At 51.8% G+C, this 23167-nt stretch overlaps 1 protein-coding gene across 1 annotated transcript in view; it reads left to right on the forward strand.

The window, feature by feature from the left end:
- The window catches only part of TAF4 (TAF4 RNA polymerase II, TATA box binding protein (TBP)-associated factor, 135kDa), an 84079-nt gene that overhangs the window by 45229 nt on the left and 15683 nt on the right, over positions 1–23167 (forward strand). Inside the window, exons 2-14 of the mRNA XM_011934496.1 lie at positions 2263–2423; positions 3886–4005; positions 6651–6770; positions 7548–7670; positions 9089–9178; positions 9963–10211; positions 12859–13006; positions 13467–13581; positions 16067–16236; positions 16532–16662; positions 18006–18131; positions 18924–18980; positions 19429–19548. Of these exons, the coding sequence (XP_011789886.1) occupies positions 2265–2423; positions 3886–4005; positions 6651–6770; positions 7548–7670; positions 9089–9178; positions 9963–10211; positions 12859–13006; positions 13467–13581; positions 16067–16236; positions 16532–16662; positions 18006–18131; positions 18924–18980; positions 19429–19548 (1728 nt within the window). The 5' untranslated portion in view covers positions 2263–2264. The remainder of the gene's footprint in view (positions 1–2262; positions 2424–3885; positions 4006–6650; positions 6771–7547; positions 7671–9088; positions 9179–9962; positions 10212–12858; positions 13007–13466; positions 13582–16066; positions 16237–16531; positions 16663–18005; positions 18132–18923; positions 18981–19428; positions 19549–23167) is intronic.

A 23167-nucleotide genomic window follows, 5' to 3' on the forward strand; every position in this document is an offset into this window, starting at 1 on the left:
CCCAGTCTGGTCTCAAACTGGCCTCAAGCGATCCCTCCACCTTGGCCTCCTAAAGTGCTGGATTTCAGGCGTGAGCCACTACACTCATCCTGGCTTCTCAGAACTCTTGAGGAGGAGGAGCAAGTGTCTTCAAATGCAGTGAATGAAGTGTGGAGTTTGAGGACATTGTGTTAGGATTCTCTAACGGGACAGAACTAATAGGAGAGATGAATACACGAAGGGGAGTTTATTAGGAGAATTGACTCTCAGGATCACAAGGTGAAGTCCCACAATAGGCTGTGAGCACACTGAGGAGCCAGGAAGCCAGTCCGAGTCCCCAGATCTCAAAAGTAGGGAAGCCGACAGAGCAACCTTCGGTCTGTGGCCAAAGGCCCGAGAACCCCTGGCAAACCACTGATGTAAGGCCAAGAGTCTAAAAGCTGAAGAACTTGGAGTCTGATGTTCCAGGGCAGGAGGCATCTGCTGGGGAGAAAGATGGAGACCGGAAGACTCAGCCAGTCCAGTCCTTCCACGTTCGTCTGCCTGCTTTTGTCCCAGCCACGCTGGCAGCTGATTAGATGGTACCCAGCCACATTGACGGTGGGTCTGTCTCTCCCAGTCCGCTGACTCAAATGTTAACCTTCTTTGGCAGCACCCTCACAGACACACCCAGGAGCAGCACTTTGCATCCTTCAATCAAGTTGACACTCCATAATAACCATCACAGACATGGGGTGTTTACCAGGTGTCTTGTTTTGGGGTCCCCAGGTCCCATGTGTGCTTGGGTGAGAGTGGAACTCTCCCTCGTGACTCGCAGCAGCTCTGGCGGCCACATGGCTGATGAGTGTCCGCCTGGCTTGAAGGCTGTTCTGGGCACTGTGGGCGCAGACTCAAGAGACGGAGCCTTGGAGGCCTTTCCTGTTACTTCGTTCGAGAGCTCCAGGCTTGGAGATTCCAGCAGGTTATTTGCTGCAGCTGAGTGTTTGGTTTTTGTTTGATTTCTCCAAGGTTTATTTTGAAAGGGATGTTTTGGGGGGAAGTTTTCTTAATGGGCATAAATGTGGCTTTTTGGATCAAGAATTTTAGATGTTAGCCCAGGAGAGGCAGAGGCATTACCGTTATTCTTGATACCATGCTGAGTTTCGAAAGAGCTGGAGTCCAGCGGCTTCACAGACTCTCCTGAAACCCCTGAGAGTGCCCCAGCTTCATAGCAGAGGAGGAGGAAGCCCCACGCTTGTTTGTCAGGACCAACAGGAGGTTTTCAGGCCTTACTTTATCTTTTTTGAGGTTACTGTTTTCCATTTTCCATAAAGGGGAGGAAGGAGAGGCCACACAGTGGCTGCCCCTGTGCCCTGTGGCTTGGCCAGCATGTGATGGGTGGTGGGGACGGCTGGTGGCGGTGCCTCATTGCACGTGTGTTTAGTTTCTCAGCTCTGTGGTGCTGGGCCGTCTGCCGAGTCTTCACGCGGGAACGAGTGCAATGTTTGTAGCCCTGCTCCTGCGGCTGCGTCCCACCTCTGTCATGGGAAGTTAACATTTAAAAGTTGGACCGTTGTGTTACTGTTTCTAATGGAATTTATGATCTAACTGGTTGCTGTTTTTTGAAGCTAAAATTAATGCCAAACCTAAATGGGAGGATTTGCTTTCCCATGATTCAGCTCAAGAACCATGAAGGGCAAATGGTTCTCCTTTCCTAAGGGTTGTGTCGCATCTCTGCGCCTGTGCTGTGGGTGTCAGGGCAGCGTGGGGGCAGCACTGTCCCGCCTCCCAAGAGGAGGGTTCTGGTGAGGAGCCTCGTGGCCCACCCTCCTTCTGTTGGGTCTGGGCCTCACAGGACAGCAGGTTGGGAGAACCTGGAGTGTGGGCCGTAGACATGGTTGTGACCTCTAGGCCCAGCCCAGCCGACATGCCGTGGCACAGGCAGGAGGTGGGAGCAAGGAGACTGGCATGTCTGTGGGGTGTGTAGGCCGGTTGGGGGCATGGGGGCACGTGGTGTGGCCAGTGGAAGCCATCGCTACGCTGCCTTGCTGTCCGGCTCATTTATAAAAGGAAGGCTCAGGTGCCGGTTTTTTTTTCACGGCCTTTTAGCAACTTTTACAGGTTTCTCGTCTTGTACACCATTGTGATTCACAAGTGTGTTTCGAGTTTGGGGGATTCGTGTGTGTAAGACTTGATTTCCTTTGTTTTCTTCTCACGGCTGTCAGCTTTCCCGGGGTCGGGCCAGGGTCTCCTCAGGGCTCTGGGGTGGGTGCGTTCCTGACGCCAGGTCTCCTTTGTCTGCAGGAATGGTCCTCGTCCGGAGTGAGAACGGGCAGTTGTTAATGATTCCTCAGCAGGCCTTGGCCCAGATGCAGGCGCAGGCCCATGCCCAGCCTCAGACCACCATGGCGCCCCGCCCTGCCACCCCCACAAGTGCCCCTCCCGTCCAGATCTCCACCGTACAGGTGAGTGCGCGTGTGCCCTGGAGTGTGAACCCCTTCCCTGCCCAGCCCCTCTATCCACGCATGCTGGGGAAGCCTGCAAGGGCCAGGCATAGCTGTGGGAGTGAAGACTGGGAAGTGTGTGCGGCGTCCGGTCCCATCCAGGATGGGCCAGGACGGCGCTGCTCTCCTGTCCTCCTCTTGGTGGCAGGGCCTTGCCCAGCTCAGAGGCACCAGCTCCCGCAGCCCACCGAAGGGCTGGCCGAGTGGGGTCAAAGTGAGCAGTCCAGGATTGGCCGTCCTGGCCCCTTCCCTTCTCTCCCTATGGCTTCACCTTCCTGTGCCTGTCCCCTCATCTGCAAAGTAGAGATCGTGCTAGGACTCCACTGGCAGGACCGCCACCAGCGCTGCATGGAGACTCTTAAGGCACCAAGAGTCCTGGAGCCTCTGTGTGCGAGTGGGCTTGGCTGCTGCTGTTAGGGGGCGCATGAGGGCCACACGCACACAAAACCTCGTCAGCCTTCAGGGCCGAAGCTCCCGACTCCCGAGTTGTGGTAGGGAGAGCATGGATTCTGACTTGGAGGGCAGAGTGCCCGGGACTCGCCTTTCCCGGCGTGTGTCTGTGTCTGGCCCCATGACTGTCACCTGCACGTGCCCGCACGCTGCGTGTTCCTGCTCCGTCTCCTGCCGTGTTTCCCTGGCACTGTGACCCTGCTGCTCTGAACGACCTGGCAGGTTTGTGAAGACTGGAATGACTTGATCAGCGGTCTCTGCCTGCCATGTGACCCATGTACCCTCTGGAGCTGTACCTCTGTCCCATAGACGGGGACGTGGACGGACGTGCCGGAGGCTGCCAGAGACCACCCAGATCTGAAGTAGCACAGAACGGTGTCCTCAAGTCTGCAGCATCTGTCTGCTGAGTGGGATGCTGTGGAAGACACTCGTGGCTTCACTTGCACTGTGGGCATCGCGTTGTAGTCTGCCATCTGCTCTTTCCATGTCAGTCTCTCTCTGACAAACTTCATGGGCTCACAGGACTTGTGGTGTCCCTCTGTCCCAAGCAGCCACCTTCCTCCCGTCTCTGGCACTGACTGGCCGTCTAGCCTCGGGGCGGCCACATCCCTTCCCCTCTGCGGCACTGACTGGCCGTCTGCCTTTGCACCGTTGTTAGTGGTTATTAATGAGGTCACAAGCCAGCAGCACGAGGACTCATTTCCAGATACTGCGTTCTTCAGAGACGACTTTTTGTAGAGACACTGTTAAGAAGCCTAATGATATGTTTATTGTGATATAGGAAAATGTTTGTCATACACTTGTTCTTCGGTAAGAAAACTTTAGAGTTACTGTGGCTTCATTGCAGATCATGGAGAAGCCTGGGGCCCACTAGGATATACTAGTTACATTTGGAAGGAATAATTTCTGTGTACCTGGGGGTGGGAATTCCTTTTACTTGCGCTTGTTTTAGGTGACTCTGCTTATTTTTCAGGCACCTGGAACACCTATCATTGCACGGCAGGTGACCCCAACTACCATAATTAAGCAAGTGTCTCAGGCCCAGACAACGGTGCAGCCCAGTGCAACCCTGCAGCGCTCGCCCGGCGTCCAGGTGAGAGGGCGGGCGGCGGATCTGCTGAGGCTGCAGGGGCCACGAAACCTGATTTCTTTGATGCAGAGATCAGGCCTTAGGAGATTTATTTATTTTTTTAAACTGGATACTAAGTCAAATTTGGGGAGGAAGGTTCTCCTTGAAGAAAGTGCTTTTTCTTTGACCACCAACATGGGATAAGTCAGGATTTCTTTTTTTTTTTTGTCACACAGAATTTAACACCAGCAGCACTGTTCAAGCTTTCCACCATATTGGAGGCTTTAAAACTATGTGCTTACTAATACTTGATCATAAGGCATGTCTGAAGCAGAAGCAGCCTGTGGTGAGGACAGTGTGTGTGCGCACATGTGGCCTTGTGTGTAACCATGAGGATGGCAGCTGTCACTGAGATGAATGTGGCCGAGGCGTCGTTCTCACTGTTGCAGGCACATGGACTGTAATTTTTCACCACACCCTGGGAAGCAGATGACATCACTTCTTTCATCTCATGGTGCGGCGCTTATGCTGAGGCGAGGGAGGTTCTGGGACTCACTCCCGGCCATGCCGCCTGCAGGGTGCCTGCCACGCCGTGCTGCCACCTGCCACTCACGTCCCGTTCTGTAGTGAGAGCATAGTTCCAGAAGGGTTCTGCACCCATGCAGGTGGCCGCTGGTTTCTAGAACAGCATTTTCATCTGCGGAGGGGGGCGTGTCCCAGAGCAGGTGCTAGCCCCTCTCCCAGTGGTGCCGATGCTCCTGACAGCTCAGCCTTTGGCCTGCAGAGCCCAGAAGGGTTTGTGTGCAGGCCAGGCTGTTCTGGAGAGGGCGGCGGAGGTGTGTGGAGGGGAAGGGGCTAGCTGGTGAGACGCACCTGGTGAGGGAAGCAGCCTTCTCTGGGCAATCAGCAGGAAGCAGCTGGGAGAAAAGTGGTTCAGGGGTTTTTCTTGGTCTGGTGTCTGTGAGCGTCCGTGGATGCATAGGTCTCTGTGGTGTTGGTCACTGCTGGTGAAGCACCTGCCGTGAACCAGGCAGTGGGGCTGGACGCGCTGCTGACGGATCCAGAGTCCTTGCCTCAGTGCTACAGACCCTGCTCCCATTGCTCAGTGGTGAGACGGAGGCTGAGCCCCGGGGGTGTGGCCTTCAGGGGCAGCTTCCCCCCCCGCCCCCCGGCTCTTCCACCCTCACTGGGTCACGTCCCGGCCGGCTGCAGCTGCAGTGGGTGAAAGCGGGTGGAAGAGCGGTTTGGTACCAGGGAGACGTGTGCTGGCCTTTGGTGCAGGCCCCGCCCTCGGTGTTTTCCCTGAAGGCGCTTGCTCAGTCCTGTGCTCTGATTGGTGCGTCTGGATTTTTGGTTACAGTGACTTTTCTGAGAAGGTAGTGAAGCTTATGGTTAAGTTTTTGCATTATGCTTAGTGGCAGACACGATCTGGATATCCTCTCAGTGAAATATGTGTTCATCGGAGCAGAAGTAAGTGTGAGGAGTCAGTTCTGATGGGAAAGAAAACTCCCAAAAGATGAGATGGGTCCTGGGTACTCCTGGGGCCTGGAAGCAGCAGCTTGGTGTGTCGTTTTACGTTTTCTTCCCTGGAGGTTTTTATTTGATGTTTTTCAGTTAAAAAAAATCCATGCTTATTGTTACAAGTGAAGAGATACACAGACTTAGAAACAGCCCCTCCACCCTGCTGCCTCCTCACAGCCCTTCCGCACCCCTCTGGAAGCGGGGTTGTTCAGAGCTGCTTCCTGCACGCTGGTTGGCGGGGCTGCACCCACCTTGCCACGGGGAGGGAGCTGCGCTCGCTGCTCTGGAGCCATTCTCAGGCTTACACTGCCCCCTGCTTTCAGAAGCTGCAAAGGAGTGTTTAAGAAGTTGGAGAGAGAGAATGTTGACGGCTAGGTTTATACATTGGAAAAGTACTAGTTTAAAATATCAGTAAACATTTGCATTCTGGTAACTCATGTAGAATGGGAATGTTAGGAATTGAGTACGGGCCACTGAGTTGTCTGAGCTACCTTTCGGTGTCTGGCTGTTCATTTGCTTAGCAAAGCAGCCGCTCCTTTCTGACAGTTTGACACTGATGACCCATCCTTCATTGCTTGAATCTGCTCTGAAAACTCCCCTTTGTGGGAGGCTTCTTGTTGACACTCACTTTTGGGGAGTAAAGAAAGGTGGGTTTGGTTGATTGCAGGGAGCTGGGGACCCTCCTCTGCGAGAGGCTGTGGCTGTGGAGGCCTGACTGCCCTGTAGCCAGCCTCTGCGTCTGGGAGGATGGAGCTTTCAGGAGCCGTTCTTCTGTTGTTTCGATTTCTCAGAGATGGGGATCTGGGTTGTCCATTAGGATTATTTACTCTGGTCGCTATGTGCCTTTTTCCATGGACTTTTGAGGACTAGAGTCTCTGTGGTGCCTGGCTTCGTGAATGTCCGTTTTTGATGCAGGTGCAAATCTTGCCTTCCTCAGGTGCTCAGGACTGCGGTCATCAGGGCACAGGGCAGGCGTCCCAGCAGCACTCCCATGTCCAGCTGACTGGCAGGTGTCCAGGGCTCTTGGCTTCCTGGGCGTCCTGGCCACCACAGGGAGGCTTGTTTTCTTTTTCTGGGCGTGAGGCTAGTCTTCTCCTCATTAGCTGGTAGCATGAGATGCGCTTACCTTGTGTTTTGGATTCTTGTAGCCTCAACTCGTTCTGGGTGGCGCTGCCCAGACGGCTTCACTTGGGACGGCGACGGCTGTTCAGACGGGGACTCCTCAGCGCACGGTTCCAGGGGCAACTACCACTTCCTCAGCTGCCACGGTAAGAGCTGCTCCTTTCCGTGCCTTCAAAGACGGTCAGGCCCATGGCGCAGGTCAGAAAAGGCAGCCTTGAGACCTCGGGCCGCCTTCTGTCCCAGACCGCTTACTGCCTGCTTCACAGAGCAGTGAACAGTCTGGGGCCCACGTGAGCGTGTGGGGCTCTGCTGCTTGAGGTGGGCCCCGAGGGCCTCAGACTGCAAAAGTCTACAAACAGCAAAAGCCCAGACACCTGCCTTTGAAAAAGTCACTGGTGGACTGTCGCGTTCAGTCTGCAGAATGGCAGCACCACCCGTCTGTACGCGCAGTGTTGGCCTGTGGTGATGGGCATCTGTAAACAGTGAGCCCCACCTGGCGACTTCTTGGGTTTCTTTGCTGCGCACTTTTCGTTGCTTTCTTGTCTGCCTCCTATTTGTTTCCTTCTGTGTCCATTTGGATTGGCATAGGTTGTCCTTACGGTCAGTGACATTGCAGCAGGCGTCTTTGCAGAGTCTCTTTTCACTTTTTTGATTATTTGCATAGCTGCCTTCCTAGACGTGGCCTTGCGGGACCGAGGGAAATGCTGACTTCGGTGGCCATGTGACTGATGCGGCTGGGCCGCCCCTCGGAGCATGGCCCGGGGTTCCACTCCCGTCCACAGGCCAAGAGGTGGTGCGTTTTCTTGAAGTTTAGAGGAGAAATATATGTATCTCTTATACATACGCATATTTTAGTAACCAAAGGCTGTGACAAAAATCTGCCTTTTAAGATTTTTCACTTATGTCTTTTTACTTTAATCCAGGAAACTATGGAAAACGTGAAGAAATGTAAAAATTTCTTATCTACGTTAATAAAACTGGCTTCATCTGGCAAGCAGTCTACAGAGACAGCAGCTAATGTGAAAGAGCTCGTGCAGAATTTACTGGTGAGAAACCTTGACTTGACATTCCCTTTTCCCTAAGGCCTGTTGCATAGGACAGACACCTATTGCTGCTGTGACCTGTGCCTGGGAGGCCTGTGCCAGCAAAGGGAGAGCGCCTCTGGAAGGCTGCAGGCAGAGGGGAGGGGTGCACACCTGTCAGAGGTGTGTGTGGCCCAGCTGAGGAGACTCCTTCCTGGTGCTGGGTGTTCTGGGGCTGGTGCCTGGTGGTCTCCTGGGCTTTGCCATTTTCTGGTGCCTGTGTCCCTTGTCTGTGGCTCTCTTCTCCTCTGGCTGCCCCCACCATGCTGCACTCTGGCCAGGGTCCCTGGCAGCTCCCTTCTGGTCCTCTCCCCACTCCTGTGTGACCTCTTGTAAAATTCCCAGGTGTCCGCAGTCCCTGCTGGAACAGGCGTTCCGCACCCTGAGCCAGCAGAAGCCCCCTCCCTGTGGAGCAGACCAGCTGAGGCACATTCGTGCTCCAGTGGCAGAGCCGGGCCCCCCACCCCTGCCCCCACCCCTTCCGAAACCTCTGTCGCAGTGAACAGCACTCTGTCTCCTGGCCAGAAGGTGGGAGGATTCCTGGCGGCCTCCCCTCTCCTTAACCCACAGTCCCAAGCTCTACATCTCTACTCATGGCCGAACTCTTGGCTCTCCACCTTGGCTCTCCCCATGACTGTCTCATGGCTCAGGGGTATGCTGGCCTCAGTGGGATGGCCTGGGGATCTGGAGTGGCCGGTCTTTCCGTGCCTTCTCCTTGCCCGCCTGACTGTGTCTTCCCGAGTCTCTCAGGGTTCAGTCCAGGCACCGCCTTCCCAACCTTGTCGCCTGTCTTCCCGACCTTTATGCCACGCTGGCCTGTTTCTGAAATAGGATCCGGCCCTCTTGCTCTGGGCTCCCTTTTATCTGACTGTGGACTCTGGGCACCCTGACTGCTTGCAGGGGTGAGCACAGCTGTTGTCTGCTCCTGAAGGTGCTGATGCCCTGACTGCCTGGATCCTGTCTGTGTGGCCCCTGGCACGCTGTGACCTCCTGTAGCACTGTGCTTGCAGGGCTGGCTTTGATAATGGAGTTACTTTTAGGCTGATCTGCCTTCTAGCAAAATGCCTGACACCGAATAGGTGCCTGGTAAACACTGAGTAAAGACTGGCATTGAGTAAGAGACTTAGAACAAGACGAGAAGTAGACAGGTGACCCTCCCGGGAGGAGACATGGTCCGCAGCTGGCTGCACTGCGGTGTCCAGGGTGAGCACCTGTCGCACGTGTATCTGTGGAAGGTGTAGCACGCAGACTTTCCCATCTCCTCTGTCCAGTGAAACTCGGGGCGGAATCAGCCGTAAAATACGAGACCAGAGTGATGCAGGATTCAGAAGTGTGTGTGGAATCTCATTCACCAGAATTTCAACATGGATTTTATTTTTAAGGATGGAAAAATTGAAGCAGAAGATTTCACAAGCAGGTTATACCGAGAACTTAATTCTTCACCTCAACCTTACCTTGTGCCTTTCCTGAAGGTAATTTCAAAGGTCCTGGTGCTGGATGAGCAGCAGGGCCAGGGAGGGGTGGGGCGCAGATGCTCCAAGTGCGCAGGGGTGAGGATGCTCCAGACACGGAGGGTGCACAGCGCCTGTCTCCCTGCAGGGGTGGGGCCGGGGACTCAGTGCCTGGGGACAGAATGTCAGGTGTGTTTCTGTAAAGCAGGAGCTCCCTGACACCGCGGCCTTGTGGTTCTGTCGTGTGCAAGGTGGTGAGAAGGGCGCGTGCTTCCTGAAAGGGAGGGGAACAGGGAATGGGGTAGCGTTTGCAAAACCGGATAGGACCAAGGGTTTCAACAGCGTCAGGCTGTCTCTGTTGGATAATCATTGATATCAGCACATTTTAAAAATTAATACGTATATTTGTACATATTTATGAGGTGCATGTGATGTTTTGTTACATTCATAGAATCAGGGTATTTGGGGTCTATCACTTTGAGTACTTATTTCCATGTGTTGGGAACATTCAGAATCTTCTCTTCCAGTGATGTTAAAATATTTTAAAATATTTTTAAAATATGGCTCTTTTTGTTTGTTTTCTTAAATACATTTTGGACATTTTGCTATCAGGAATAATCCCGCCTAGTGGGAGGGCGGGATGAGGTCCTGGCCCCTGACATCCAGACGTGCTGCTGTGAGGGTCAAGATCCATCTTATTTAACTCAAAAATTTCCTGTAAAAGTTGATATTTCTGAATTTTTAAGCAAGGAAAACTGACACATGAGCAACCCCCCTGACCCCTCGTGTCTGTCTTTCCACCCAGAGGAGCTTACCCGCCTTGAGACAGCTGACTCCCGACTCCGCGGCCTTCATCCAGCAGAGCCAGCAGCAGCCGCCACCGCCCGCCTCGCAGGCCACCACTGCGCTCACGGCTGTGGTGCTGAGTAGCTCAGTCCAGCGCACAGCCGGGAAGACGGCGGCCACCGTGACCAGTGCCCTCCAGCCCCCTGTGCTCAGCCTCACGCAGCCCACGCAGGTCGGCGTCGGCAAGCAGGGGCAACCCACACCGCTGGTATGGAAGGGGCGCCTTACTGGTCCACATAGCCCACCGTGCCTCTGCTCCCTCCAGCTTCTTAGATAAATTGGCCACGGCTCAGAAACCTTTTCCAAGCATGCAGGAAGGCTCCTGCTAGAGGAAGCTTAGGCATTACCTTAGTTAAAATAGAAATCAGGGTTGAGGCCCTGGGATTTTGTATTTTGTCTCAGTAAAATGAAATAGTTGAGTTGGCTTTGAACCACCGGCACGTCCCCGCCTTGTCTTGTCTAGGGATGTTACTGGTGTAAACGAATGCAGTGTGTTTTTAGAGGATCTTGTAGACAGATGTTCTCTTGGATTAGGAGCAGCGGTCCAAGCGTAAGACACAGGCACCCGCGTGGGACAGGTGGGCAGGAGACTGGAGACAGGGTCGCAGCTCACAGCGCAGGGTGGATTTAGGTGGGTCCCAGGAGGCAAAGCTGCGGCTGCTCATAGCGGTTCGTTTATGTGCAATTTGGATCTGGCTTTGTTGGTTTTGTAGTCATGACGTTTGCTCTGCAGCTAGAGAAAGGATGTCTTTACCAGAAGAGTTACATTTTGAGCACATTCCCTTTCATGGGCTGAGGGATTCACCAAACATAGAAGGGCAGTTTTAAAAAAATGTCAGAGGGATTTTCTTCCTCTAAAGACAGCTTAAAAAACGCAATGGTGCGGGCTCCCTCATCTTGAGCCGGTGTGTGTTCTGATGGTGTGCACGTCAGAACCAGCTGGGTGAAGAGTATCCATTGGGGAGCTGGCTCTTGTGCACTGTTCAGGTTGCATTTGTTTTTGTCTTGATTAGTAGCGAGGAGAACAGGGTAAAATGCGTGGAGGGAAGGTGTCCCTTATAAAGGCCAGGGAAGCATGGCCACTGGGAAGGGCTGAGCTCCTGTGTGAAGAGAGGGCTTCCTTGCCTTCCTTTTGACTCCAGAGGGAAGGAGATGTGCTGTGCCCCTTGCTTCAGTGTGGTGTAAGGATAGAACTTCCCTATTCCCTAGTCAGTGGAGCTAGTTTACCCAAAAGGTGGGTTCTATTTAAGCAGGGACGGTCTGTGGTCAGTCATTTTCTTGCCAGGTGTTGACCTCTAGTGCTTAGTCACACACGAGCAGCGTGGGTGTTTTCAGAATTAGATGCTGTGTTCGGCAGCAGGATCACCTCTGCATATTGCGTCCATGGGCTCCTCCTAACCACGTGTGGAGTCTGCAGAGCGCAGTCGGTGGGATCCAGGGCATCCGATCCATTGCCTGCACCCTGAAGCCTGTGGAGGCAGAACCCGGGCTTCTCCCTGATTTGATGGCAGGCTCCCTGCACCGCAGGGCCTGGCCCGGGCATTTGATGACAGGTTCCCTACACCGCAGGGCCTGGCCCGAGCATTTGACAGCAGGTGGCCTGAGCTGCCTGAGGCTCCTCCTGTCCAGTCTGGGTGTTCCTGTTTTATTAAAGAAGTGTTTGCATTGTAGGCCCCTTCCCCAGGCCCCCACACATGTTCTGCAGCATGGAGTTGACCTGCCAGGGCACCTTTGCAAACGGTAGCAACTAAATTATGAAACACCTGGACCCAGAGGTTTGGGGCCAGGCCTTATGGACTTGAGCATTGGCTTTTGACAGGGATGCCAGTATCTCTGGGCCCCAGTGTCCTGGCGACAGGGCCAGAGCACAGGCCGTGGTCAGTGCTGCCAGGTTTTGGATCTCTGCCTTGTGCTGGAGGTGAGAATGAGAGGCAGGATGAAAGCAGAGCTGGGCAGACCCTACCATGAGGGGCCCAGCAGGGTCTGGGTGGACAGAGCTGGCCATGCTGGGGGCAGTGGGTGGAGGCCCTTGAGGGCCAAGTTCAGGCATGACTTAGGAGCTCTAACCCCACTCTAGTAGAAAAGCCCTCAGCCTTCTTATAGAAAATTCAGAAAGGGAGCTGAGTTTGGTGGCTCATGCCTGTAATTCATCACTTTGGGAGGTCAAGGTGGGAGGATCGCTTGAGCCTAGGAGTTCAAGACCAGCCTGGCCAACATGGTGAAACTCCATCTCTACGAAGAAATACAAAAATTAGCCAGACATGGTGGTGGGCGCCTATGGTCACAGCTGCTCAGGAAGCTGAGGTGGAGGATCGCTTGAGCTTGGAAGGCAGAGGTTGCAGTGAACCGAGATCACGTCACTGCACTCCAGCCTGGGAGACAGAGCAAGACTTGTCTCAAAAAAAAAAAAAAAAAAAAAAGAAAAGAAAATTCAGACGAGGTAAAATCACTTGACCTGTAGCCACCAGGCAACAGTGTCACCTCTGCTAATATTTGGGGGGTAGTGGTTCCCCCATCCTGGGCTGCTGAGGTCAGCAGGCATCGCTTTGCTACCCCCCCCCACAGGCCCTGACCAGTGCCCAGGGGCAGCTTCCAGGCGGCAGATCTGCTCCCGCCTGCCCCTTCTGTGCCCACACGGGCACCCCTTGCCCACGTCCTGCCCTGGTCTGGCCGAGTCAATGCCCAGAGCATGGTCCTGTAGCCTGCTGGGGTTGAGCTGCACACGGGGTCTTCCCAGGACTTCTCACTGAGGGCGTGGGGTACGACGGAAGGAAAGGGAGGAACCTCCTGCTAGGGACCGAGTGGCCCCTGGCCCTCAGGGAGATGCTCACCATTCTCTGCTGGTTCTGCCTCAGGTGATCCAGCAGCCTCCGAAGCCAGGAGCCCTGATCCGGCCTCCGCAGGTGACGTTGACGCAGACACCCATGGTCGCCCTGCGGCAGCCTCACAACCGGATCATGCTCACCACGCCTCAGCAGATCCAGCTGAACCCGCTGCAGCCAGGTGAGGGCCTCGTGGGCCCCTGGCCACTCAAGACCAAGGGCTGCTCCCAGAGCCAGCTGCCACTGGGCTTTTGTTTAATTGTGGTAAAATGTACATTACATAAAATTGGCCATTATAAGTATCTAGTTCAGTGGCATTAATTTCATTTACTGTGTTGTGTAACCATCACCACTGTCAGTATGATTTTAAATGTTTCTTACATATTTATCATGGTTAGCTTCTTTATCTGTAATTATTCCCGCACTTTAAAAACCTTGATGAAATACAGGAAAATAAATGCTTGAGAAGTACAACTTACACGTCATACTGTAATTTAGAGTTATTAATCTGAAGTTTTTGGAAACTTTCTTGTAGCTAATTAGGAGAGTGGTAGCTGTGCCTCTGGGCCTGTGAAGCACCAGAGCACATAGTTGATCTAGTAAAAGCCTTGTGTGGTTTCCACTGTGTGTTTGTTTTGTAGTCCCTGTGGTGAAACCCGCTGTGTTACCTGGAACCAAAGCCCTTTCCGCTGTCTCGGCACAAGCAGCTGCTGCACAGAAAAATAAACTCAAGGAGCCTGGGGGAGGTTCGTTTCGGTAAGGAATGGGCCTGTGTACGTTGGAGGAGTGTGGCCAGAGCGGAGAAGAATCCAGAGTCCGTGCTGCTGCATTCCCGCCCATGGGTCTTTCCCACGTGGCCCTGGTGGCCAGGGGCTCCGAAGCTGCTGCTTCACACTCACTTTGACCTCACGTCGCTCACTTTGACCTCACGTCGCCCACTTTGACCTCATGTTCACACAAGTGTGTTTTCCCATAGAGTTGACTCAGAGGTTTTGCTTCATACACGTAGCCAGAAAGCGAATCAACTGTATTTTTATATGAACTAATAGCAAATTCATTTCTTATTATAGTGTAGTATTTTGAGTTCATTGCATTCATAGTATAAAATGCTTCACTTTCCATGTATTCAACTTCAGAACCCTCAGAAAAGCTGTACTGGGCCAGGCGCAGTGGCTCGTGCCTATAGTCCCAGCACTATAGGAGGCTGAAGTGGGAGGATCGCTTGAGCCGGGGAGTTTGAGACCAGCCTGCGCAACGTAGTGAAACCTTACTCAACAACAACAAAAAAATAAAAAATTAGCCAGGCTTAGTGGTGTGCGCCTGTGGGCCTAGCTACTTGGGAGGCTGAGGCAGGAGAATCACTTCTGGCCAAGAGTTAAGTGTTACAGTGAACTATGGTTTTACCACTATATGCCAGCCTTGGTGACAGAGTGAGACCCTGTTTCTAGAAAAAGAAATGCTGTGCTTTGCCTGGGCCTCCTGGAAAGCAGCTGGTCTTAGCATCGCCGTCAGTCAGGGAGGTGCTTATGGGACTTGAGCAATGGGAGAGGCTTGATGTGATCTCTGTTGTGATCAAGGGGTGGTGGAGTTGTGTGTATTTCAGGAAGTCTTACTATGCGTTTTCCCTTTCCCAGACACTTCATCGAACCTAAAGACATCAGGCAGGGCATAGCAGGCCTGGGGAGGAGCTGTGGCCTGAGCCAGAGTCCGAGCCCAAGCAGGGAGAGATGGCCAGCATGCCTGGGCCCAACAGGAGGCTGATACCTCAGTGAGGAGGGAGGACACTTAGGGACATACACAGGTGAAAGAATCAAGGCTGCGGGAAGCCTTGGTGTTTTGCTGTCAAGGAGTCAGCGACCTGGCAGAAGGGATAAAGGAGAACGATCCCTGTGGGCTGGCTCAGGATTGGAATGCTGATGCAAGCCACTGGGTTTCAGCGTGTGTCGGCAGGCATAGGGAACCATGGGTCTTGCCATAAGTTTCTAGCTTTGTCCACTGCAGGGTCCTGGGAACAGTAACGCGCCAGTAGCAGTGAGCACACCTAGTGCTCAGATGTCGTCTTCTAAAAACCATTTTCCACTAAAATGACAAGGGCTTCTGAGAGAAAAGACTGATTGCAGGGCTGGGATAAGGAAATACGAGATGAGCAGAGACCGTCCTGTGTCAGAGGGCAGTGGCCATGGGCATGACCTGGACGGGGATGGCAGCAGAGTGGCCTCCGTCCCATGGCTGGGTCCCACAGCCAGAGCCCTAAGCTGTGCAGCCCAGTCACAGTCCGTGACCGCCCGGGACGCCAGGCCGTGGCCAGACCCTGAGTGAGCACGTGGAGCCTGTAGGAGGACTGGGCGTGAGAACTGCTGTGGAGCAGCTCCCCGGAACACAGCGACCCTGGGAGATGGCAGGCAGGCCCCCGGCCTCGTGTTCAGAGCCCACTGCTGGAGGCGGCAAGTGGAGGCTGCGTGCGTGTGGAATTCCCAGCAGGACTCTTAGCCCATGTCTCCTCACGAGGGGGTTGAAGTCAGCCTGGAAGAGGACGTTCTGCACACAGCTGGCCTGTGCCTTCCAGGTGTCAGGGGCAACCCAGGAGTCAGGAGAGGCTGAGGAACCTTCCAGCTCGAGGAGCTGGACAAGACGTGGCAGCTGCAGGCAGCTGAGATTGGGATGTGGACTGTCCTGCAGGGAGAGGCGCTGCTGGGACCAGGGCCCATGGGGGAGGGCCTGGGGAGGGGTCATTCATCATGGCCTGGTCTCAGTGGCACCTGCTTCTGGAGGGGACGCCCTTCTCTGTAGGAAACATACGCAGAATGTTCTGGGTGGAGGAGAGTCAGGTTAGCAACTTTCAGGTGATTCAGGAAAAAATTGTGCGTACTCTTCTTCCAACTTTTCTGAGCCTTTAAAAAGAAGTTAATGCTGCCTCTGGCTTTGAAAAGCTTTGCATAGATCAGACCCCCCGAAGTCCCTGTGCTGCTCCCGGCTCTGCTTTCTCTGGACTTGAGTCCCCTGCGCATCTGTGGGTAGATACTAACCCGGCGCCAGTTCACAGCTCTCCTTCCGCAAAACGGTCAGGCTTTCCAGGAAAGCAGCGAGGCACCGTCTTTGCTGTGGCAGATGCAGCAGGTGCAGGCGCTTGGGAGGACAGAGGCCTGGCCTCGGCGCGGCCCTGCCTTCCACGTGGGGTTTCCTGCCCTCCTCCTGATGAATTACTTGTACAGTTAAAATGATCTTTCCTTCTTTCCTCAAGGGACGATGATGACATTAATGATGTTGCATCAATGGCTGGAGTAAACCTGTCAGAAGAAAGTGCAAGAATATTAGCCACCAACTCTGAATTGGTGGGTACGCTGACGCGGTCCTGTAAAGACGAAACCTTCCTCCTCCAAGCGCCTTTGCAGAGAAGAATATTAGAAATAGGTATGTTGGTGTTTAATCCCTGAGTCTTTATTAAACAGCAGCGCTGTTGGAGCATGGAGCTTCAGGTGAGCACACCTGATACCTGGTCATGTGTTTTGTCTGAGTTTGTGATTTCCACATGGTTGCTGGTGGTGGTTCTTGGGTAGAGTGTGGGTACCACTGCCTTCCACCCCACCAGCCTGTCTGGGCTGCCCTTAGGTTGTATAAAAGCAGTAACTGCCGGATGAGAGATTAGCTGTAAAGAAAGAACTGTGCTTAATGATTTTAAAATCTGTTTTTATTGCCTGACCTTTAGGTAAAAAACATGGTATAACGGAATTACATCCAGATGTAGTAAGTTATGTATCACATGCCACGCAACAAAGGCTACAGAATCTTGTAGAGAAAATATCAGAAACGGCTCAGCAGAAGAACTTTTCTTACAAGGTAACAGGCTGTTTGCCTAGGAGAGCGTCTTTCTGTTGTTGACCCCCCACTCTGCTGGCTGGAAGCCTCCTCCCCACACCCAGGCAGAGGGCGGTGGGTCCCAAGTGCCCCCATGTTCCTTTCGAATGTGTTTTGGATTTCTTACAGGACTAGATTTTGGGATGACTTCTTTTTGAGACAGGGTCTCACTCTGTCGCTCAGGCTGTAGTGCAGTGGCACAATCTCGGCTCACTGCAGCCTCCACCTCCTGGGTTCAAGTGACTCTTGTGCCTTAGCCTCTCAAGTAGCTGGGATTACAGGCGCACACCACCACACCCAACTAATTTTTGTGTTTTTAATAAAAGAGACAGGGACTCGCGATGTAGCCCAGGCTGGTCCTGAACTCCTTGCCTCAAGTGATCCTCCTGACTTAGCCTCCTTAAGTGCTGGGATTACAGGCATGACCCACTACGCCTGGCGGGTTTTACCTTTTGGAAGGTGATCCTATTCACTCTGTGGGCACCTACCTCTCTCCCTGGGCTGTGGGCTGAACTGGCAGACCCTGAGTGCTGCAGCCCTATTCTCATGAAGCAGCTCTTCTAAGTAAAATGTGTCCTCCTCACCAGCAGTCACATGAACACTCTTCCAAGGGCACATGGGGTGAGGTGGTGCCTGCTCCCGTAGCCAGGAGGCAGCGCCTTCAGGGCAGCACTGAAAATACACACACTCAGCCCTTGCTGTAAAAGTAGTTCTGTGTTGCTGCAAAAACGGTAAATGTTACTTAAAAAATCAGACAGTATTGGCCGGGCATGGTGGCTCACGTCTGTAATCCCAGCACTTTGGGAGGCCGAGGTGAGCGGATCACGAGGTCAGGAGATCGAGACCATCCTGGCTAACATGGTGAAACCCCGTCTCCACTAAAAATACAAAAAAAATTAGCTGGGCGTGGTTGCGGGCGCCTGTAGTCCGAGCTACTCAGGAGGCTGAGGCAGGAGAATGGCGTGAACGCGGGAGGTGGAGTTTGCAGTGAGCCGAGATCGCACCACTGCACTCCAGCCTGGGTGACAAAGCGAGACTCTGTCTCAAAAAAAAAAAAAAAAATCAGACAGTATCAAAGTGCAGAAAAGGGACACTCTCCCACAAGTGTGGCCCTGAGACAGCCAACACGAGACTTCATTCTGTGGACGAGGCGTCGATAGAACTCTCGGGTGCAGCATCTATGAGGTGGGAGGGTCGGGTCCTCGCCAGATTGGGACTGGACGGAGGGAGGGCATTGTGCACGGGTGGTCTAGTGGTGCTAGACACCCCCTTTGCTTGCTGGGCTCTCAGATTTATGACAAGCAGGATTTTAACTTTCTTCACAGGATGACGACAGATACGAGCAGGCGAGTGATGTCCGGGCACAGCTCAAGTTTTTTGAACAGCTCGATCAAATCGAAAAACAGAGAAAGGACGAACAGGAGCGGGAGATCCTGATGAGGGCAGCAAAGGCAAGTGCTGGGTATCTACTGCTGTTGTCTGGGCCCCTCCGTCTTGGGCACAACCTCATGAGCTCACTGAGTCACTGGGGTTTCGGGTCGTCAGAGCATGTTTTGGGCTGTCCTTGAAGCAGAGGCGATGGGTGCTGTCCCTGGAGCTGCAAAGAGAAGCCTCATTCATCCAGCACGAGCGTAGATGCTTGAAAAGCGGGGCTGCTTAAGATTCCCAGCACCTCACGCTCCACACAGTCACACCCAGGTGTGAAGCACGTGTTTCTAGAGCCCCCTGTGTGCACTGGACCGGACTCTTCACACTCATATTGCCCTTGTTCTAGAACATTCACAGCCAGGCGAGGCGCCTCCTCATTAATAGAGTCAGAAAGGAGACCGCAGTTCCCCGGGGATGGGGGTGGGTACTGTGGAGTGGGAGGGGCACTTGCTTCAATCACAGCCACAGGCTGTCCCATCCCTGGTGTGTGGGGCAGGACAGCAGGGAGCCTACGAGACCCATTCTCCTCGCTGTCATCTGGTCACATCAGGTCAAGTCAGAGCCTATGATTGGTAGATGTGTTTCAAAGACTGTATCTTCTTAAATCCAAATGGTACTGAATTCTCAAGAGTACTGGCTTTTTTCATGGTATGTGATGTAAATTTTCATCTTTGGCTATAAACATTTAACAAATTTGCTATGCATTCTTTCACATTACCTAGATGTTATTGTATAGTGAATAAGATAACACATTTGTTAAATGATAAACATTTAGTTCATAACTTACTTTTCTTTTCTACCTCTTTCAAAAATAGTCTCGGTCAAGACAAGAAGATCCAGAACAGTTAAGGCTGAAACAGAAGGCAAAGGAGGTGAGCCCTATTAGTCGTGGGCGCTTTGCTGTGCACTCTGATGCCCCACGGGAGGGGGCTGAGGAAACTGGCACTTCTGTTCGATAGGCATTTGTGTGTCTGTTTGAAATGTTTGCCAAGTTTAAATAAGTATCATGTCAAAGGTATTTTCCTATGCAAACGGTGTCCTACTTTTAAATTCAATGGTGACTTCCCTTTGGGGGAACATTAGTCTCTGTGCTTTTGACTTGCATATATTTTTTGAGAGTTTTAAGATGAACATCTGTTGCATTAAAAAAAATCTTATTTTTCGGATTATAGAATATGCTTACTGTTGAAAAAGTCGAAACATTAAAGAAGTTACGATTTAGGAAACTACAGAAAACCCTTTAGTATCTCTGTATTACTTTTGTAGTAGGTAAAAAACATGCAAGAAGTGATGCTCCTTGTTTCCTTTTCAAAATAAAAGATGCAGCAACAGGAACTGGCACAAATGAGACAACGGGACGCCAACCTCACAGCACTAGCAGCTATCGGGCCCAGGAAAAAGAGGAAAGTGGACTGTCCGGGACCGGGCTCGGGAGCAGAGGTACAGCAGCGTTGTGGGATCGAGGTCCTGGGGAACCATGGGGGAGCATCTTAGAGCCACCTCTTCTGGGGGACGGACACACATCGGGGAATTTGCTTTCTCACCATTGACATGTTGTCTCACCTGTTCTGGAATATTTGTTTTGCGCTTGACATTTTAAATCCAAATCAGCTTATTTGTGGATATCACATGAGCTGAAAGTCGTTTTCATGAGGAAGTTTGATTACCGTGATGAGGTTTAGGCTGGATTTGAAAAGGATGTGGGGAAATTATAACTGTCAGGAGAATGATCTGAATAGGGATCTTGCTGATTGTTCTTGCTGCACAGTGTCTGTGTTTCAGATAAACCCCTGTAGGAGAATGAAGGGGAAGAAGTGCCGCCTGCTGCTGTTTGTCCAAATTCCATTAGTTTCTCGTCTTGTTTGTGGTTGTATGTTTTACTCTAATAATTATAAACCCAGCCTTAACATGTTATTTTTGCTTTCAGCTGTCAGTTGTTTTTTTAAGTAAAGTACAGGAAGAAAGAAAACGATCTTTTATGTTTCCTTCCTTATTAGGAACGGACCCATGGGAAGGAATGGTACTGTCCATTCCTTCCCATGGGTCCGTTTCCATCTGCCACCATTTCCTTTTGGCTTGAAGGAGAGCTATTGGGATTTCCTATGGTGCAGGTCTACTGGTGATGGATTGTCTGGTTTTGTTTACTTGAAAATTGTATTTACCCTCATTCTCTTTTTTTTTTTTTTTGAGACAGAGTCTCACTCTTTTGCCAGGCGGGAGTGCAGTGGTGTGATCTTGACTCACTGCAACCTCTGCCTTCCAGGTTCAAGCAATTCTCCTGCCTCAGACTCCCGAGTAGCTGGGACTATAGATGTGCGCCACCACGCCCAGATAATTTTTGTATTTGTAGTAGAGATGGAGTTTCACCATGTTGGCCAGGATGGTCTTGATTTCTTGATCTCATGATCTGCCCGCCTCAGCCTCCCAAAGTGCTGGGATTATAAGCATGAGCCACCGCGCCTGGACTTCACCCTCATTTTCAAAGGATATTTTGACTGGTTACAAAGTTCTGGGCTGATTGTTTTTTTTCTTGCAAAACTTTCAAGACCTTGTTCCACCGTCTTCTGACGTCCTGCTGTAATTTTTAATTTTTTTAGATGCAGGGTCTCACCGTGTCACCTAGGCTGGAGTGCAGTGGTACGATCATGGCTTGCCGTAGCCTCGACATCCTAGAGCTCAGGTGATCCTCCTGCCTCAGCTTTCCGAGTAGCCAGGACTACGGGTGCATGCCGCCATACCTGGCTAATTTTTGTACTCTTGTGGTTTTTTTTTTGTAGAGACAGGGTCTCACCATGTGGCATGGGCTGGTCCTGCTATAATTTTTGACCTTGTTCCCTGTACGTAGTATGCTTTGTGTCTCTGGCATGACTTTCAATCTTTATTTTGAGACATTTGTTCTTTATTTTTTAGAGGTTTGTCTGTGTTGTGTTTTGCTGTGATTCTCTGGATATTCAGCCTGCTTCAGGTTCTCTGAGCTTCATAGATCTGTAGGTCAGTGTCTTTCATCAAATTTGGAACATTCTGGCTAATATTTCTTCAAATGTTTTTTTCCAATTCAATCTTACTTTCTTTTGCTGGGGCTCCAGTTACACGTATGTTAGACCTGTTGATGCTGCCCTACAGGTCTTTGAGCCTGTGTTCCTGGACTTCAGTCTGTGTTCTCTCTGTTTTCTAGACTGGAAGATTTCTACTGATGTGTCTACGAGGTCCTTGGCAGATGGACTTCTGCCATCTTCAGTTGAAGTTTCCATTTGTTAGCGTATTTTGGAATTCTAAGATTTCCATCTAGTTCTTTTTTAAAGTTTATGAGTATTTGCTGAAATTCCCTATCTTCTCACTTATTGTGACCATATTTCCCCTAATTCTTTGAGCATATCATTAAAGCTGTTTTATAAGGTTTTTGTCAAGTTCAGCACCTGGGCCATCTCACATTCAGTTTCTCTCGACTGCTGTTTTCCTTGGCCTTGCACACTTTCTCGTCTCCTTGCATGTCTCATGGTTACCTGCCGAGAGACTGGACTCTGTGATCTCCCTTAAGAGTTGATTCTTGTAGGTGGTTGAGTTACTGGCTGACCACCTTGAGTTTGTGTGGCTTTATTTTTCATTTTGTCAGTAAGGATCTGGGGGAAAGCTCAAGGTGTTTCTCAAGCCCCTTTAACTTAGTGGGATTCAAGTTGCAAACTCTCTTTCCTGTCTGGGTTTGGCTTTAGGCTTTGCTAAGGTAGGTCTTACTCTAGGGTGTGATCCTTACTTACAAGGAAAGGTCTTGCTGCTCAGGCAGGCTGGTCTCTCATGCTTCTGGACTCCCATGCTTCCCATGCTTCTGGACTCCTCCCATGCTTCTGGACTCCTCCCATGCTTCTGGTCTCCTCCCATGCTTCTGGTCTCCCGTGCTTCTGGTCTCCCATGCTTCTGGACTCCCATGCTTCTGGACTCCTGTGCTTCTGGTCTCCCATACTTCTGGTCTCCCATGCTTCTGGATTCCACTCTACTCTGCCCCACCCCTGGCTTCTCTGTTTCACTCTCAGCCCCGTGGCAGCTGCTGTCTGATGCACATTGGACAGTCTTGTACTGCTTCTTGGTATGCAGGTGCACTCTGAGACAGGATCAGGGTAATGACCTGATGAGGGCAAGCTCCCCCTCCCCACCAGGGCTGTTGGAATCATGTAGGTGGGATGTCCCAGACCTCAGTGCTGGAGCTTGCCTGCCCAGATGCTAGCAGTGACCTCTGAGAAATGGCTGCCTGGTGTGGAGAGGAGGGACTCCAGGTTTAACAGACACTAGAGTTTTGGCAATATGGCATCCCGGAGGTTCAGAGAAATCCCTCCTGGTACAGTACAGGTTAAAATGTCGGGTACAGTGTAGGAAGAAAATAAAGATCTTGTCTTTATAAGTGCGTGCACGAAATGTAGATAAAACAGGGGGATTCTTCTCTGGGTCAGAAATAATAAGAAAATACAGATTCCCAAGGCTAACACGGGCTCTGGCCACTGTGCGACTGGGAGTCTTGGCCCGGGACAGGCCCCAGCAGGAACCTGCACTCAACTGGGCCTAGGCCTGAGAGCCCACTGGCTGTGAGGCCTGCAGCCCACACTGCAAATGTAGTTGCAAACCAAGAAAGAATTGAAATTCTGAATAACAACAACATATATTGAGAAGAGCACTTACAGTTAAGGACTCCTAGTATTTTGTGCGGAGGTGAAAGATATTGATTAGCCTTTTTTTTTTCTGGATTTCTTTTATGGTTAACTGAATTATCAGAGGCGTAGATCTTGTAGACCATCATCAGTTCAAGAAGTAGAGTGTTGTAATCCCAGCGCTTAGGGACGCCAAGATGGGTGGATCATGAGGTCAGGAGTTCGAGACCAGTCTGCCAAGATGGTGAAACCATCTTGTGTCTCTACTAAAAACACAAAATTTAGCTGGGCGCGGTGGTAGGCGCCTGTAGTCCCGGCTACTCAGGAGACTGAGGCAGGAGAATCGCTTGAACCCGGGAGGCGGAGGTTTCAGTGAGCTGAGATTGTGCCATTGCACTCTAGTCTGGGCGACAGAGCGAGAC

This window comes from Colobus angolensis, unplaced genomic scaffold (genome assembly GCF_000951035.1).
Source record: "Colobus angolensis palliatus isolate OR3802 unplaced genomic scaffold, Cang.pa_1.0 Scaffold136, whole genome shotgun sequence".
Taxonomy (NCBI): Eukaryota; Metazoa; Chordata; class Mammalia; order Primates; family Cercopithecidae; genus Colobus; species Colobus angolensis.